General features: G+C 43.0%; 1 protein-coding gene across 1 annotated transcript in view; it reads right to left on the reverse strand.

Annotated features, from left to right (window-relative positions):
- Window positions 1-16627, reverse strand: part of LOC126471210 (ATP-binding cassette sub-family G member 8) — a 329035-nt gene that overhangs the window by 127032 nt on the left and 185376 nt on the right. Inside the window, exons 3-4 of the mRNA XM_050099326.1 lie at window positions 10844-10977; window positions 143-274 (exon numbers count right to left, since the gene is read on the reverse strand). Of these exons, the coding sequence (XP_049955283.1) occupies window positions 143-274; window positions 10844-10974 (263 nt within the window). The 5' untranslated portion in view covers window positions 10975-10977. The remainder of the gene's footprint in view (window positions 1-142; window positions 275-10843; window positions 10978-16627) is intronic.

A 16627-nucleotide genomic window follows, 5' to 3' on the forward strand; every position in this document is an offset into this window, starting at 1 on the left:
AAATGTATAACTGAACCAGTAATTTTTTGTGCTAAGATATTCAGATGCATTACAAGAAACTATATTTTTAAGGCAGTGGTTTAACAAGTGGCTTTATAATTTATTGAACAGTTACAAAATTATGTGCTTATTATAATCTTACTTAGGTCCATATCTTGGGTGATTCAGAATTGACTGCACTGTTGATTCTCTCAGCTGGAAGTTCCCATATGGAAGTGGAGATTTCTCACTGGATCCCAGAGCTGAATCCGTGAAATCTGAATTTAGGTTTTGTCTGAAATAAGTTACAGATTGACTTCAGACAGAGTCTCCATAATACAACTTATGATTTTGTCATGAGAAGTCCGCAGGTTGCACAAAGCATCACCAATTAATAACAAATCACCATATCCACAAACATTTATCTTACAGACAATGCAATTTTGGGCATTAAATTGCTTGACACACAAAGATACAAATCAGTTCATAGAGAAAGACAATAGTTAATTTAATACAAATAGTTAATTTAATTTAATTTAATAACAAATTATCAAGACAAAATCCAATTATGTATTTACTAAAGTAAAAAACCTATTCCCTCATCTACCAAACCTATCTTAAAATACATGGTCCAGTCACATTAATGTAACCACATGTGTGTCAACATGCAATAATCACTCATGGATGACAGGCAGCAGCACTAGCAAAGGAGGGCATATGAAGCATGTCAGGGGACATGGAAAACAGTGCAGTTGTTGTTGCAATGTGGAAATGATGTGATTTATCTGACATCCAAAAGGGCATGACCACTGGCTTGCAGCCAAGTGTGGGAACATTTATGTAATGGCTAAGTTTGTAAATGTTTGCATGCTGCTGTTGTTAAAGTGTACTGCACCTGGAAAACGGGCACTATTCAAAACCAAAGGCAACTGTGGTACACTACAGACCATCGATAACAGGGGTACACAGCAGCTGTGGAGATTTTTACGGGCAAAGAGACATGCATGGCCATCCAGATGAACCAAAGAGCTATCAACAATGTCTCCTCAATGACTATTCAGTTCAAGTTGCTGTGTGTGGGACTCCACAGCAGGCACCTGGTTCTTGCACCCACACTGACTGCTGTTCATCAGTGATGAAGGTTGGAATTTGCACACCAGTACCACAACTGGATTCCACTGAGTGGTGACAGGTGACCTTGCCTCTTCAAATGAATCACATTTTATGCTCCATCTGATAGATGGCCACTGTCATGTATACCACGAAACATCAGTAAGCGAACAACCTGCGACAATCGTCAGGAGGGTTGAGGTTGGAGGGTATTCCCTAGGTGATCTCATCATTCTGGGATGCACATGCACCAACACAAGTATGCATCTATCCTTTGGGACCATTTCCATCCCTAAAAGCAGTTTGTTTTTCCTTGACAAGATGGCATTTACCATTAGCACAATGAAACATGCCACGCAGCTCACAGTGTACATGTGTGGTTTGAGGAGCACCAGGATGAGTTTACCATACTCTCCAGGTCATCAAAATCCCAGGATTTAAACCCAATTGAGAATCTGTGGGACCAACTCGATCAGGCTGTTCACACCACGCATCCTCAACTGATAAATCTAATGCAGCTGGCCACAGCACTGGGGTTGGCATGGCTCCAAATCCCTGTTAATACCTTCTAGAACCTCACTGATACTCTTCCCGTGCTCCCAAAGGTGTTTATTCATTGACAGGTGGTCACATTAGTTTGATTAGACAGTGTAGAACTTCATTGGGAATGAACTTACACAACCTGAAAAAGAAATAAATATGCTGGTCATAAATTTTTACATTTTATTTATAAAGATCTTCCTGCAGGAACATATAAAAATTAGTTTTAATCCCATGATATTTTTCAGGCATTACAGGGAAGTCATACACTGTCTATTGATTCATTGTAAGCAATACACATGTACCTTACCTTGGAGTGATCACATTTTTAATCGTAAAGCTAAATGGTTTTTATGCAGTTAACTATATGACTATGTCTCTTTTTCCCATAAGTGAACGCTCACACATCACATATACTTCAACACGTGACATCAGTACTGGAAAAGTTCACACCAAAGGAAGATCAACAGGAGTCATTTTCCAATAAGGCAGAGCCCCACTGCATTAGCATACTAACAATAAGGAGTAATGAAACTGAAATTTATGACATCAGCAATGATTCAGCTTCAGATGACACCTTTTGCATATGCCCTCCTCACTTCTAGGATCTTTCATTACTCAGTTTTCCCCTTCTTGGTGTCGTTTGAGTACACACATTAAATCCCTTCACTTTCAGATATACACTAGAATTGAGAATGGAAATGTGTCTCAGATGACTGTCATACTAGACATGGGGTTCATTGCTGTAAGTACAACTTTTGTGCGTGCACTGCTTCATAGTTCACATGTGAAGTTTAAGCTTGATTCAGCTACTAGAGACCATCTGGCCTGCTAATACAAATGCAGCTGTGTGTGCAGTCTGCCAGATGTGCCTTCTGTTGGGAATAATGACTATATAGGCCGGAGCGCAAGGCTCTGCCAGCCACTTGTGTATTGCTAATAGTAGTGTATCTTGCATTCCATGTGTGTGTACTGTTAGATCAATAAATTACAGTGTTCTTTGGTTAGAACACTTTTTGGCAATGAGTACAGAATTCAACTCCATGTGTTTCACTTCAGTCACTGGTCCTTTGGGTTTGCTTTCCATGGAGGCAGTGCTAAAAAACCATTTTTCGAGCAACAGCAGGCACTGACAGTTGCTATTTCTAGTTTAACGACTACACTGGTAGACACTGCAGGCCCACCAACAACATATCTGCCATCATTGCCTGCATATATGATGCACCAGAAGACTGGGATGCTTATGAAAAATGCTGTGGCAACATTTCCAGACATTTGGGCTAATAGACGAAAACTTGCACAAGGGCCTTTTTTTGCTGTGGATTTCACCTTATGTGTATCTGTTGCTGTGTCAGATCACCCCCTTACAAGAACCTTCAAGTCTTTTCATAAGGTGTTTGAGTTTTTTTCTGCTTATCACCATACACGTACTCACATTATTGCTGCTCATGGGGAGTTTTACTACTGCCAAAAGCGGCCCAGACAGTCATGCAGGGCATGGGCAGCAGAAGTACATAGACTTAGCCATTGTTGTAATTTTGTGACCAATGTCCAAAAGGAATCCTATGCAGACCAAAGGGTTTGTGATGCAATCATACACTTTGCTCCTGACAGGGAAGTTCAAGAGCGAGCTCTACAGTGTGAAAATCCTATGCTTACAGAAGTATTGAACATAGCTCATTCATATGAAATTTCATGGGCTACAGGTAGTCAACAGAAGTCTGGTGCAAAGTTTTAGAAATCAGCTCATCTTACCCCTCACATCTTTCAGTCAGTTAGCAAGGGAAAGTAGGCGGCACTATTGTAGCAGTCCAGAAGACATCTCAGCACATATAGGCAATCGTCGTTCACAACAACAGTCCACATAACAACAGTGACAGCTTCATGTTTCACTGCCTTCATGCCCGTGCTGCTTTATTCAACACAAATGGACTGTGTGCGCCAAGCACTGGGTAATGTGTAATAGATGCCGTAAGAAAGGACACATTGCTTCTGTATGTAAACTCCTTTCCAAACCTGAGCAAGGATGAAATGAACATGGATGTGAACAGTGCATCACTAGTGACGGTGTCTCAAAGCAAGTTACATACTGAAGTTTGTGTGTTTAACAAAATATTGGTGAATTCTCAGACTTATGTGGATTTGGGTTCTCCTCCTCTGACTCCAGTGTCATGGAGGCTCATGAGTTACAACAAACAACAGATTCCCATTCTTGGACATTTTTCTGCACTTGTGACTAACAAGGGTGTGGTTTCTTCATTAACATTCCTCATTGTGGACAATGCTAACACTGAAAATCTGTTTGTTTTGGACACTTTAAAAGTGTACGGATTGTCCATCGATGATGAAGTGTATGTGATTTCTGATCAAGCTTCATATCAATAGTTAGATGCTCTCTGTGCCAAATTTTCCTCTCTATTTTCTCCAGGCCTGGGTTGCGCAACAGAATTTCAAGCTCATATTACGATGAAACAGTCTGCCAGCTCCTGTTTTTTCTGGGCCCACCCACTACTGATAACTTTATGGGATCAAGTAAAAGCAGAATTACTTTGTCTTTAATCCCTTGATGTTATTCAACTATTTCTTCCAGTGAATGATCAGCTCCATTGGTGATAGTCAAATTACTTACTGGTAAATTATACCTCTGCAGTGATTTTTTAAAATCTATTAATGTACGGTCAATAACTATGGCTATCCTTTGCCACATCCTGACGAGCTGTTAGCAAAACGATTGGGGGACCATTATTTTTGAAATATTGACTTGGCAGAGGTATATTTACAGCTGCTGCTCGACAAGGAATGCAAACACCTTCTAGTTACCAATACCCAATTTGGACTTTATAAACACCAGTGTTTGCCTTTTTGTGTGGTAGGCACACCAGCTATTTTACAGTGCTTTTTAGAGCAACTTATTGCATCAGTTCCAGAGGGCATCAACTATTTAGGTGACACAGTAGTGCCTGGTGCCTCTGCAAAAGAACATTTGCAGAACCTTCATACTCTATTTTCTGCTTCACAGTCTGATAAAAGTGAAATTTGGACAAGATGCAGTTTTTTCAACACTATATTATTTATTTGAGTTTTGAAGTGCCACGTGATGGCATTAAACCTTCAGCCCAGCATATGGATACTATTGCTGTCAAGGACTCTCAAGAATTATTAGCCAAAACTGCATATGACCACAAATTATTCCTGGATGCTGCTACTGTGGCACAGCCACTCCCCATTATTACATAAAGATGTTCCTTTTCACTGGTCCCTAGTTTGTGACTGGGCATTCAAGTTGTTGAAATCTAAGCTGCAGTCAGCCTCTTGTTTGGTCACTTTTCAGCCAGACTAGCATCTTGTGTTGGCCACGGATGCGTTCCAGTTTGGACTTGGTGCCATTCTTGCTCATAAGTATGCAGACAGATCAGAACACCCTGCTGCATATGCTTCCAGATCCTCAAATTCAGCACAATAACGTTATTCTCAGATAGAGGAAGAGGCTTTGGTGATCCTGTATTCTCTAAAAAAATTCATGTTTTTCTATACAGGTTTCACCTGGTCACAGACCACAAACCAGTGGTGTCTCTTTTTAATGCTTCCACATCCTTGCCAGACAAAGCTGCACATTGCTTACAGCAGGGGTTCTTTACCTGTCATGATACAGCTGTAAGATACATTACATCCCTACAGCGCAACATGCAAATGCTGACACATTATCACATTTGCAATTGGTCCAGATCCAGAGTTTGATAAAATGGAATTAATTTGTTTTCATTTAGTTGTGGAACCTCAAAATGTTGTTGATTGTTTTCCTGTTACTAGCACTAAAACTGCAGCCACAGTAGTCATGGATCCTGTTTTAAGTAAAGTTGTTTCTTTTGTGGAACACAGCTGGATGGATTAACATACAGGTCACGTTTCTGATCCTTTGAGAAATTATTTTGCACTTCAAAAGTTTCTTTCTGTTTGGGACAGAGTGCTGCTGTTAGCTACAGAGGACACCACTCTCTTGGTTGAAGTCCCATCTGCCCTTCAGCATGAGGTTATGCGTTTATTACAGGTGGACCACTGAGATGTGTCACGTACAAAAGCATTAACATGCAGACATGATGGGGAAACAGTGCGAGTTGCTGCAGCCTCCCCACAATGTGCCACCCATTAGGCAGCTCCCGTGCACCACGTTACCGTGACCAGATTAATAGCAGCCTTGGGAATGGATCCATGTAGATTTTGTGGACCTTTTTTGAATTTCTACTGGTTTGTTGTAATTGATGCTTATTCTGAGTTTCTGTATGTGGTGCATTGTCTGCCTATTTCTGCAGGGCAGCAATTTCAGCTCTGTCAAAATTTTTGCAACGGGAGGTCTTCTGTATACATTACTTACAGACAACAGCCCCCAGTTCATATCTCAGGAATTTTAACATTTTTGTACACAATAATGTTTGCCATGTCACGTTTTCTCTGTTCCACCCTCAACTGAACAGGGAAGCAGAACTACCAAAAACATTTAAGACTCAGATGAAAAAATACGTTTGGGATGTGTCACCGGAAGTAGCTTTTGATCAGTTTTTCAGTTCTTACAAGTTCACACCCGTTGGTGATAAAGAATCTGGCAGAGTTGTTGCACGGTTGTCAGCCCTGGACTCTGCTGCAGCTTCTTCAGCCGACACCAGGCCATCTGCTGGCCATGGCACTGGCACCGCAATGCTTCCAGCCTGGCACAACTTTTTGGGCTCTCTGGTTTGGCCACTGGACAAAATGGGTGGCGAACACCTGTGATTACTGTCTCTGCGTTGTTTGCATGGGTGAGGGGAGAGTGTCATGACACGTCAACCAGCTACCGACTCATTTTGGCAGCTGCGCACCAGGTGCTCCTCCACTGCCTTTGCATCCTCCACCTTCCCGGTTGTCTCCTACATTGCATCTGGTGCCCTTACCTTCTCCATTGGCACTGCTGATGTTTTCACAATTGTCTCCTCTGCTGTGGGTGCCCCCTTCAGCTGTCCATCTTAGTCGGTGCCGCCTGTTCTGCCACAACCTCCTTCCCTAGGCTTAGACTCAGGTGTGGTAATGGAAGCTGCACCAGCGACCAGCATTGCCTACCATGTGGCCTCACATGAGGGGGGGGGGGGGCTGTACTGTTTGTGCTCGAGCCAGTTTTGACCCTATGCACTGGTTACAGCACGTTGGATGATTTAACAATGTATGTCAACCACAGAAGAAATGGGTGTGAGCACAGTGCTCACTTCTTTGCAAAGTAATTGCTGTAACTACCAATTTTGTGTGGGCGCCACTTCATAGTTCACGCATGAAGTTTGTGCTTCAATCAGCGACTACAGGCCACCCGACCTGCTAATACAACAACAGTTCGACAACAGCAGTTATGTGTGCAGCCTGCCAGCTGCACTCCCTGTTTGAACTAATGACTATATAACCTGGAGCCTAAGACTCCACTGGCCATTTGTGTATTGCTAATTGTGTTACACCTTACCTTCCATATGTGTGTACTATTTGAGCAGTAAATTACAGTGTTCTTGGGTCAGAACATTCACACAGCACATTTCAGTTCACTGTAAAATTTCAAAGCCATTTTATTAAAATGATGATAAGATTATGTATTTATGTCCAATACAATAACATACAATTGTAAAATCATCCAACAATTTACAACCACTCTGTAATGTAATGCAATAATTAATTGCTTAAAAGAAGTTTTGACCTACCGTCTTGACTTGCATAGTTTGTGTTTTTGAAATCGAGACCTTCTTCTCAATATTCAACAATCACACAAAATTGCTGCGTGTAACCACCTGTGCAGAGCAAGTAGAAGTAAACCTGTATACTCAGTGCAGTTCAGTAGAGTACACAGTGTATCCAGTCATGAATGGGATGATGTGGCTTCTGTACACTGTTCAGTCTGTCATTTCAAGCTTAGAATGTGACACATTGTTGCTTAAGGGCAAGACGGGTTTTCAGCATGGGAAGCTGCCAGTCAAATGTGTTTACCACAAAGATGTCATTCATACATTCAGCCACTTTCATGAGACAAAGAACATTGAAGATCTGTCTCACAGTGGTTGCCCACAATAAACACAAAATGATAACAGCCACCTACATATTTTGGCTGGTAGGTACACGAGGAGACTGGAACAAATCTTCATACTGCCTGTTTGGAAGCAATTGGGAGGAAAATGTCAACTAATTTGAGTAATATACAACAATCTCCACAAAATCAATTTTGTATCTAGGTGTCCATTAAAAAACGACGGTACTAATTACCCAGTACCACAGTGTGTGGAGAAGAGAGGATGTGCAAGCCTGGAATCCATGGAATTGGACCCAGATGGGTGGCATCAGGTTCTCTCGACTGAATGGTGCACAGTTCTTGTGACACCGGACAAATATTCAAATATTGTAGAAGAATGTAGACGTGGCCAAGTAGCGACACACATCTCGGGAATGAAGCCTGACAGGTTCTGCAAGGATGAGAGCCTGTCGTCTATTGCAGCAGTATTATGTGTGTACGTCAGATGTTTTTCGCTACTATCAAGGGGAAGGTACTGGAACAGGATCCTCCAGCCCACTCTCCAGTAAAACTTTGGCAAAGGATTAGTCTTTTGAGGCACAGCACTCACCTCAGGAACATCCTTTATCTGGAAAGCAGGAATCAAATGAATGCGCCCACAGTATCTGCCGACCTGAACCCGATCGGACGTGCTCGGAGCTAGTCACAACTCACAGTGCATCACCACAAGAACAGTCCTTGCACACACCGGACGACTCCAGTAGGTCTACCATTGAAGAGGGGGTAGGGCGTGGCAGTGACTCAATTGCACTGTGATGGCCCGCCGAGTGGGATCCGAGGGCATTGCAGTGGAGGACAGAGTGTCACAGTATTGTACATTACCCTGCACGATATTTTGATATAGCAGTAGTGGAAAGAGGTGGACTTTCAAACAGACTGCCTTTGCTTTGGTTAGAGTATTGTATTTATTTCACAGCAAAGTTACGTTTACACTTAGATAAATCTGATTCTTTCATTCCTCGCAGCAACTGAAATGGAAGAAACACGAGTTACCTACGAACACAGATCTGTGGAGAGGGGGAGGACACAAGTGTCGTAAACCCTTAAAAACACTTTGTGTACCAGTATGTAAAACTATAAACACTTATATTAAATTTCCACACTGCTTTCGAGGAATAAATTAATATATGAGCTAAGAGTCTCAAAGGCGAGGAATCTAGAAAATTACAAACTAGTTTTTAGTATCTTGTCCCCGTGGACGTACTTGCGTCCTAACAGCCTACAGAGAACATTTCGGCCAGAGGAAGGCTCACCGTACCTTCTGTCGACAATAAACTCGACACAGTTTCAGAGTCCACAGGTATGACGGGTAAATACACCAAGTTGAGTGAAGCAAGACTGAAAGGGATAGGACACCCGGCCCATTAGAGAACAAAATTACAGAATGACCGATTTCCGGAATGTTGGCGGAAATGACTGAAAGAAAGAACATTCCCTCATTTCCACGTTCGCTCGCACAATTGCATTCTGCAGACCTGCATTTGTAATTGTGATACCAAGTGAAATACTGACAGTGACAAATGCAAACTTTGATTTTACATTGCGTTTAAAATTAGACGTCAAAATTGTGACAGTTTGCCGCTATCTCCTGAAATTTTTGAACGAATAATGGAATTTCTCGAAAGTTACGCTAAACTGATGTAAACAAATTATTGTTACATTAAAATACACTACTGGCCATTAAAATTGCTACACCAAGAAGAAATGCAGGTGATAAATGGGTGTTCATTGGACAAATATATGATACTAGAAATGACATGTGATTACATTTTCACGCAATTTGGGTGCATAGATCCTGAGAAATCAGTTACCAGAACAGCAACCTCTGACTGTAATAACGGCCTTGATACGCCTGGGCATTGAGTCAAACAGAGCTTGGATGGCGTGTACACGTAGAGTTGCCCATGCAGCTTCAACACGAAACCACAGTTCATCAACAGTAGTGACTGGCGGATTGTGACGAGCCAGCTGCTCGGCCGCCATTGATCAGACGTTTTCAGTTGGTGAGAGACCTGGAGAATGTGCTGGCCAGGGCAGCAGTCAAACATTTTCTGTATCCAGAAAGGCCCGTACAGGACCTGCAACATGCTGTCGTGCATTATCCTGCTGAAATGTAGGGTTTCGCAGGGATCGAATGAAGGGTAGAGCCACGGCTCGTAACACATCTGAAATGTAACTTCCAGTGTTCAAAGTGCCGTCAATGCGAACGAGAGGTGACCGAGACGCAAACCAATGGCACCCCATACCATCACACCGGGTGATACGCCAGTATGGCGATGACGAATACACGCTTCTGATGTGCGTTCACCGCGATGTCGCCAAACACGGATGCGACCATCATGATGCTGTAAACAGAACCTGAATTCATCCGAAAAAATGACGTTTTGCCATTCGTGCACCCAGGTTCGTCGTTGAGTACACCATCGCAGGCGCTCCTGTCTGTGAAGCAGCGTCAAGGGTAACCGCAGCCATGGTCTCCGAGCTAATAGTCCGTGCTGCTGCAAACGTCGTCGAACTGTTCGTGCTGATGGTTGTCGTCTTGCAAACGTCCCCATCTTTTGACTCAGGGATCGAGACGTGGCTGCACGATCCGTTACAGCCATGCCTGTCATCTCGACTGCTAGTGATACGAGGCCGTTGGGATCCAGCACGGCGTTCCGTACTACCCTCCTGAACTCACCGATTCCATATTCTGCTAACAGTCATTGGATCTCGACCAATGCGAGCAGCAATGCCGCGATACGATAAATCGCAATCGCGATAGGCTACAATCCGACTTTTATCAAAGTCGGAAACGTGATTGTACGCATTTCTCTTCCTTACACGAGGCATCACAACAACGTTTCACCAGGCAATGCCGCTCAACTGCTGTTTGTGTATGCGAAATCGGTTGGAAACTTTCCTTATGTCTGCACGTTGTAGGTGTCGCCACCGGCGCCAACCTTGTGTGAATGCTCTGAAGAGCTAATCATTTGCACATCACAGCATCTTCTTCCTGTCGGTTAAATTTCGCGTCTGTAGCACATCATCTTCGTGGTGTAGCAATTTTAATGGCCAGTAGTGTAACTGATCATCCGTTGCATGTTAAAAGCACTGGTGGCGAGAAGCTTGTGTGAGGGGAGACTGGATGAGTGCACTCGCCTGTAGATGGACCAGGCGTGCAGGTCCTCCGAGGCGGAAGGCGCGAGCGTGGCGGCGGGCCGCAGCGCCGCCTCGTCGACCGCGCCGCTGCTGGGCCCCGCCGCTGGCGGCACCGAGTACCGCCGCTCCATACTCTGCAACACACACAAGTTCACGGCGCTAGCTGAATCGTCCAACTTTTATTATCAACTAGAAAAAAATTAACTTACGTAATTACGAAGGACATTTCTTAGATTAGATTAACACTAGTTCGATGGATCATGACTATGATATTTCGTAATGATGTGGAACGAGTCAAATTTTCCAATACATGACATAATTAAGTTAATTTAACAACATAATTAAGTTAATATAACAACTTTTTTATTTTTTTAATTTTTTTAATAATTTTTTGTTTGTTTTTTTTCTTTTTTTCTTAATTTATATCTAAAAATTCCTCTATGGAGTAGAAGGAGTTGTCATTCAGAAATTCTTTTAACTTTTTCTTAAATACTTGTTGATTATCTGTCAGACTTTTGATACTATTTGGTAAGTGACCAAAGACTTTAGTGGCAGTATAATTCACCCCTTTCTATGCCAAAGTTAGATTTAATCTTGAATAGTGAAGATCATCCTTTCTCCTAGTACGAGTTTGTAGTTATGCACACTGCTATTACTTTTGAATTGGGTTTGGTTGTTAATAACAAATTTCATAGGAGAGTATATATACTGAAAAGCTACGGTGAATATCCTCAGATCCTTAAATAAATGTCTGCAGGATGATCTTGGATGGACTCCACCTATTATTCTGATTACACGCTTTTGTGCAATAAATACTTTATTCCTCAGTGAAAAATTACCCCAAAATATGATGCCGTACGCAAGCAATGAGTGAAAATAGGCGTAGTAAGCTAATTTACTAAGATGTTTATCACCAAAATTTGCAATGACCCTTATTGCATAAGTAGCTGAACTCAAACGTTTCAGCAGATCATCAATGTGTTTCTTCCAATTTAATCTCTCATCAATGGACACAACTAAAAATTTTGAATATTCTACCTTAGCTATATGCTTCTGATTAAGGTCTATATTTATTAATGGCGTCATACCATTTACTGTACGGAACTGTATGTACTGTGTCTTATCAAAATTCAGTGAGAGTCCGTTTACAAGGAACCACTTAGTAATTTTCTGAAAGGCATTATTGACAATTTCATCAGTTAATTCTTGTTTGTCAGGTGTGATTACTATACTTGTATCATCAGCAAAGAGAATTAACTTTGCCTCTTCATGAATATAGAATGGCAAGTCATTAATATATATTAAGAACAACAAAGGACCCAAGACCGACCCTTGTGGAACCCCATTCTTGATAGTTCTCCAGTTTGAGGAATGTGCTGATCTTTGCATATTATGAGAACTGCACAGGTCGTGTGGACCGTTTGATGAACCGGCCGCTGTGGCCGAGCGGTTCTAGGCGCAGCCACGCGGCTGCTACGGTCGCAGGTTCGAATCCTGTCTTGGGCATGGATGTGTGTGATGTCCTTAGGTTAGTTAGGTTTAAGTAGTTCTAAGTCTAGGGGACTGATGACCTCAGATGTTACGTCCCGTAGTGCTTAGAGCCATTTGAAACATTTTTGAACCGTTTGATGAAGCAACAACGTGGTTGGGAGCTTGAGGAAGAAGCATATGTTTTTGTTGTTTTCGCTGTGTACTCTAATATAAAACTGGCGAGCGGTAGAAACGGGCGCTGCAGGGGTACCGGGTACTGTGGCTGTTGAAAACCACCAGAGGTCGTACATGTTGTGGATTGGCAAGACAGCCAACCCACTATGAGAGGAAGCCGAAAGGCACGCGTTTTAGCTCACGCAGGCTGGCGTGAGGTCTGGAAGAGGTCAAGGAAATGAGACTAACAAAAAACGTACGTAGCTGCTGGAATACTTAACTTTAATCCATAATTGGTGAACATCGCTCTTGACGGTACATGTTTTACAGCATCAATAGTAACTGGTAATGGCGCCTTGCTAGGTCGTAGCAAATGACGTAGCTGAAGGCTATGCTAACTATCGTCTCGGCAAATGAGAGCGTATTTTGCCAGTGAATCATCGCTAGCAAAGTAGGCTGTACAACTGGGGCGAGTGCTAGGAAGTCTCTCTAGACCTGCCGTGTGGCGGCGCTCGGTCTGCAATCACTGATAGTGGCGACACGCGGGTCCGACGTATACTAACGGACCGCGGCCGATTTAAAGGCTACCACCTAGCCAGTGTGGTGTCTGGCGGTGACACCACAGTACATCAACAGAAATCACGCAACACTGCATTCCTCGATGTCCCTACAGGAGGAAACATTATATCTGTCTGTAGTTACTTAGCAATCTGCAAAATGTTAGCCGTGAGTCAATAATAACCTGTTCGCCTGTTTTTGGCAGCTCTGTACCAACTCAGCCCAAGTATAAGCTTCAGTCTGCAAACTACACTCTCTGTAACGACGTCGCTTAGTGAAATATGTAAATTTTGTCTAATTAGCATATTTTCTGTAATCTGCATTTGTGTATAGCAACAAGCGATCACAAGAGTGTAGAGCTGCAGTCTCTGAAAACCAAGTAAAAACATAACACAAAATTGACTTTGACTCTCCTGTACCATTGCCCAGCAGTAGAACATTCAAAGGTGCTCAAATTGGTGACCCTGAACACCGATACACTGGTGCACTCGTTGAATGAAATAATTATTTACTGCTTCCAGTGTTGCCTGCCGAAGAGAATTACAAGCAAGCACAGTACGTTCCTGCATGTCATGTCCTCTGGAGCTGTGGAGTTGTTGGAATATCGCGATAGACGAGGTCTTTAATGCAAAAAAAATCAAATGGCTCTGAGCACTATGGGACTTAACTTCCGAGGTCATCAGTCCCCTTGACTTAGAACTACTTAAACCTAACTAACCTAAGGACATCACACACATCCATGCCCGAGGCAGGATTCGAACCTGCGACCGTAGTGGTCGCGCGGTTCCAGACTGAAGCGCCTAGAACCGCTCGACCACACGCGGCAAAAACCCGACAGAAATCCACAGTGCGTTAAGTGAACTTTGTGGTGAGTTTGCAGTGGAACTTTGTACAATTTCACACTGGATTATTTGTTTTCACGGGGGTCGTATAAGCGTAGACGATAATCCGAGACTCGGAAGGTCAAGAACATCAGCACCTGAACGAAGTGTGAAACTTGTGGCAGATGCTCTTGAAGAAGATCGCAGTGCGACTTGTGAGGAACTCTCTGAAGCCACAGGAATTCCCCCACATCAGTATCCCGCATTCTGACAAATGATTTGAAGAAGAGAAAAATCTCTGCGAGATGGGCCCCACCCCGTTTGCTGAAGAGAAGCAGAAACGCCTGGACATTGCAACCTTGCTCAAACAACGATTCGAGCGTGAAGGGCAAGGATTCTTGTGTCGAATTGTAGCTATTGGTGAAACGTGGATTAGAGACTTTGAACCGGAGTGAAAGCACAGTCCAATGAGTGAAGAGCTTCAAATTCTCCACGTCCAAAAAAATTTCGTCGCGCTCAATCAAAGCTCAAGTAAATGATGATTTTTTTCTTATGATCACCAAGGAATCGCCATGACAGACCGAGTCCCATGTGGAACAAGTGTCACAGCTGAGTATTATCGTAATTTCATGCAAAACCCGCGCAGAAAAATGCACAAAACCCGACCTCAGTTGCTCGAGGCCATCCACGACAATGCTCGCCCGCGTATTGGCAATGTTGTAGCCAAAAAACTGTGCGAATACGGATGGGAAATATTATCGCATCCTTCCTACGGGCCGGCCGGTGTGGCCGTGCGGTTCTAAGCGCTTCAGTTTGGAACCGCGTGACCGCTACGGCGCAGGTTCGAATCCTGCCTCGGGCATGGATGTGTGTAATGTCCTTAGGTTAGTTACGTTTAAGTAGTTCTAAGTTCTATGGGACTGATGACCTCAGAAGTTAAGTCCCATAGTGCTCAGAGCCATTTGAACCATTTGAACCTTCCTACGGCCCAAATATGAGCTCACCAGACAGACTTGCTCCCGAAACTGAAAAAAAAAGCTTATGCGTGGACGTCGTTATCTTTCTCTTGAAGAGCTTTGTACCACCGTTACCCGAACCATTTGTCAGATGAACAGAAGAGGTGATCTTGATGAAATAATAGGCTTCCGAGACGATGGGTTCCGTCATAGAGAAGAAGGGGGACAATACTGAAGGACTAAACAGATACGGAAAAAATAAACGTGTAAGTAAAAAAAATTAGTGTGCATTATTTATGAAATTTCCTTCGTCAATTTTTGCTTGTTTGCACGTACATATCGGCCGTCTTGGTACGAATTGATATCGCCGCGTTGTCACACGAACCAAAACAAAATAGCAAAATGGCACAAACCCGGGAAAGCCCGATACGCTGACGGGGGATGGGCGGTGGGGGGGGGGGGGGGGGATGGTTGGTGGGGGGGGGATGGTTAGCGAGGGGGTGGGGGGGGGCAGAGGGGCACACCTCAAGCAATGTGGAGTACAGAGTTATTAATTAGTGCAAAATTCTCAGTTTTCTGTATCGCCAATAAAATTTAGTACTGGAGGCATGACGTGGGGATTTCCCGTAACTGATGGTTACAAAAATTATCATATATGGACGTCGCATGGGACGCTAAAATCTCATATGTAATATTTCTGCGTTAATTTATCTTATCTGTGTAACTCATTTGTCGAAAGTACATCACTGTTAGGCCTACACGTCACTGATCAGTATAAGCTGCTGAAGAACTAATTTTTATCGTAATTGCAGCACGGTAAATCACACTCTTTATTCATTACTAGGCAATGCATTCCAGTTTGAATTTGCCTTATTTAAACTGTAGCCTAAATCAGTTGTAAAAGTAATAATGCAGGCTACGTATCAGGGGCAGTCAAAAGGTGCTGTCAAAAACGGGACAGACAGAAGATAATTAAGTAAAACTCTTTGTTATTTCAAAAGTAATTGCTATAACTTGATCCCAATGTGCAACAAGACGGCCAGTAGGCCTACCTTTATGGAAAGGCGCCGTATGGAACCACCATTGTACCCAGGAGTGCACCTCTTCGTCCAAACCAAATCGAGTCCACAAATCTTTTTCTTCAGGGCCTCAAAACTATGTAAATCGCGTGAAGAGAGACAGGGAACGTATGGAGGTTGTGTAAGGGCTTCCCATCAAAACTTCTGCAGTGTAATCGAAACAACCTCGACAACATGTGGGTGGGCAAGCCCACATGTTGCCAAGGATGTTTCGGGTACGCTGTAGAAGCCCTTATGCATCATCCATACCGTCCTAATCTCTTCCCACGCGATTTACATATTTTTGGGGCCCTGAAGAAAGACATTAGTGGCCGTCGATTTTCTTCAGACAAAGAGGTGCACGCCTGGGTATAATCACGGTTCTGCAGAGCCTACAAACATTTTTTCACGAAAGTATTGAAAATCTTGTCCCACAGTGGGAGAAATACCTTAACAGTTATGGCGATTACTTTTGAAATAAATAGTAGTTTACTTACTTCTTTTCCATCTGTCTCGTTTTCATTTGATTGCCCCTTATACTGATGATAAGGAAATGCAGTATTTTGGGATAAACATTACTGGAGAATGAAATCAGAGAGAGAGAGAGAGAGAGAGAGAGAGAGAGAGAGGGAGAGAGAGATGAAAGTTGCTGATAAGAAAGTACAATATTTGACGTAAACATTAAGCATGGAAATGAGTAAGACATAAAAGCAATGAAATATGCTGATGAGGCTACAGAATTTGACA

This window comes from Schistocerca serialis, chromosome 3, assembly GCF_023864345.2.
Source record: "Schistocerca serialis cubense isolate TAMUIC-IGC-003099 chromosome 3, iqSchSeri2.2, whole genome shotgun sequence".
Taxonomy (NCBI): Eukaryota; Metazoa; Arthropoda; class Insecta; order Orthoptera; family Acrididae; genus Schistocerca; species Schistocerca serialis.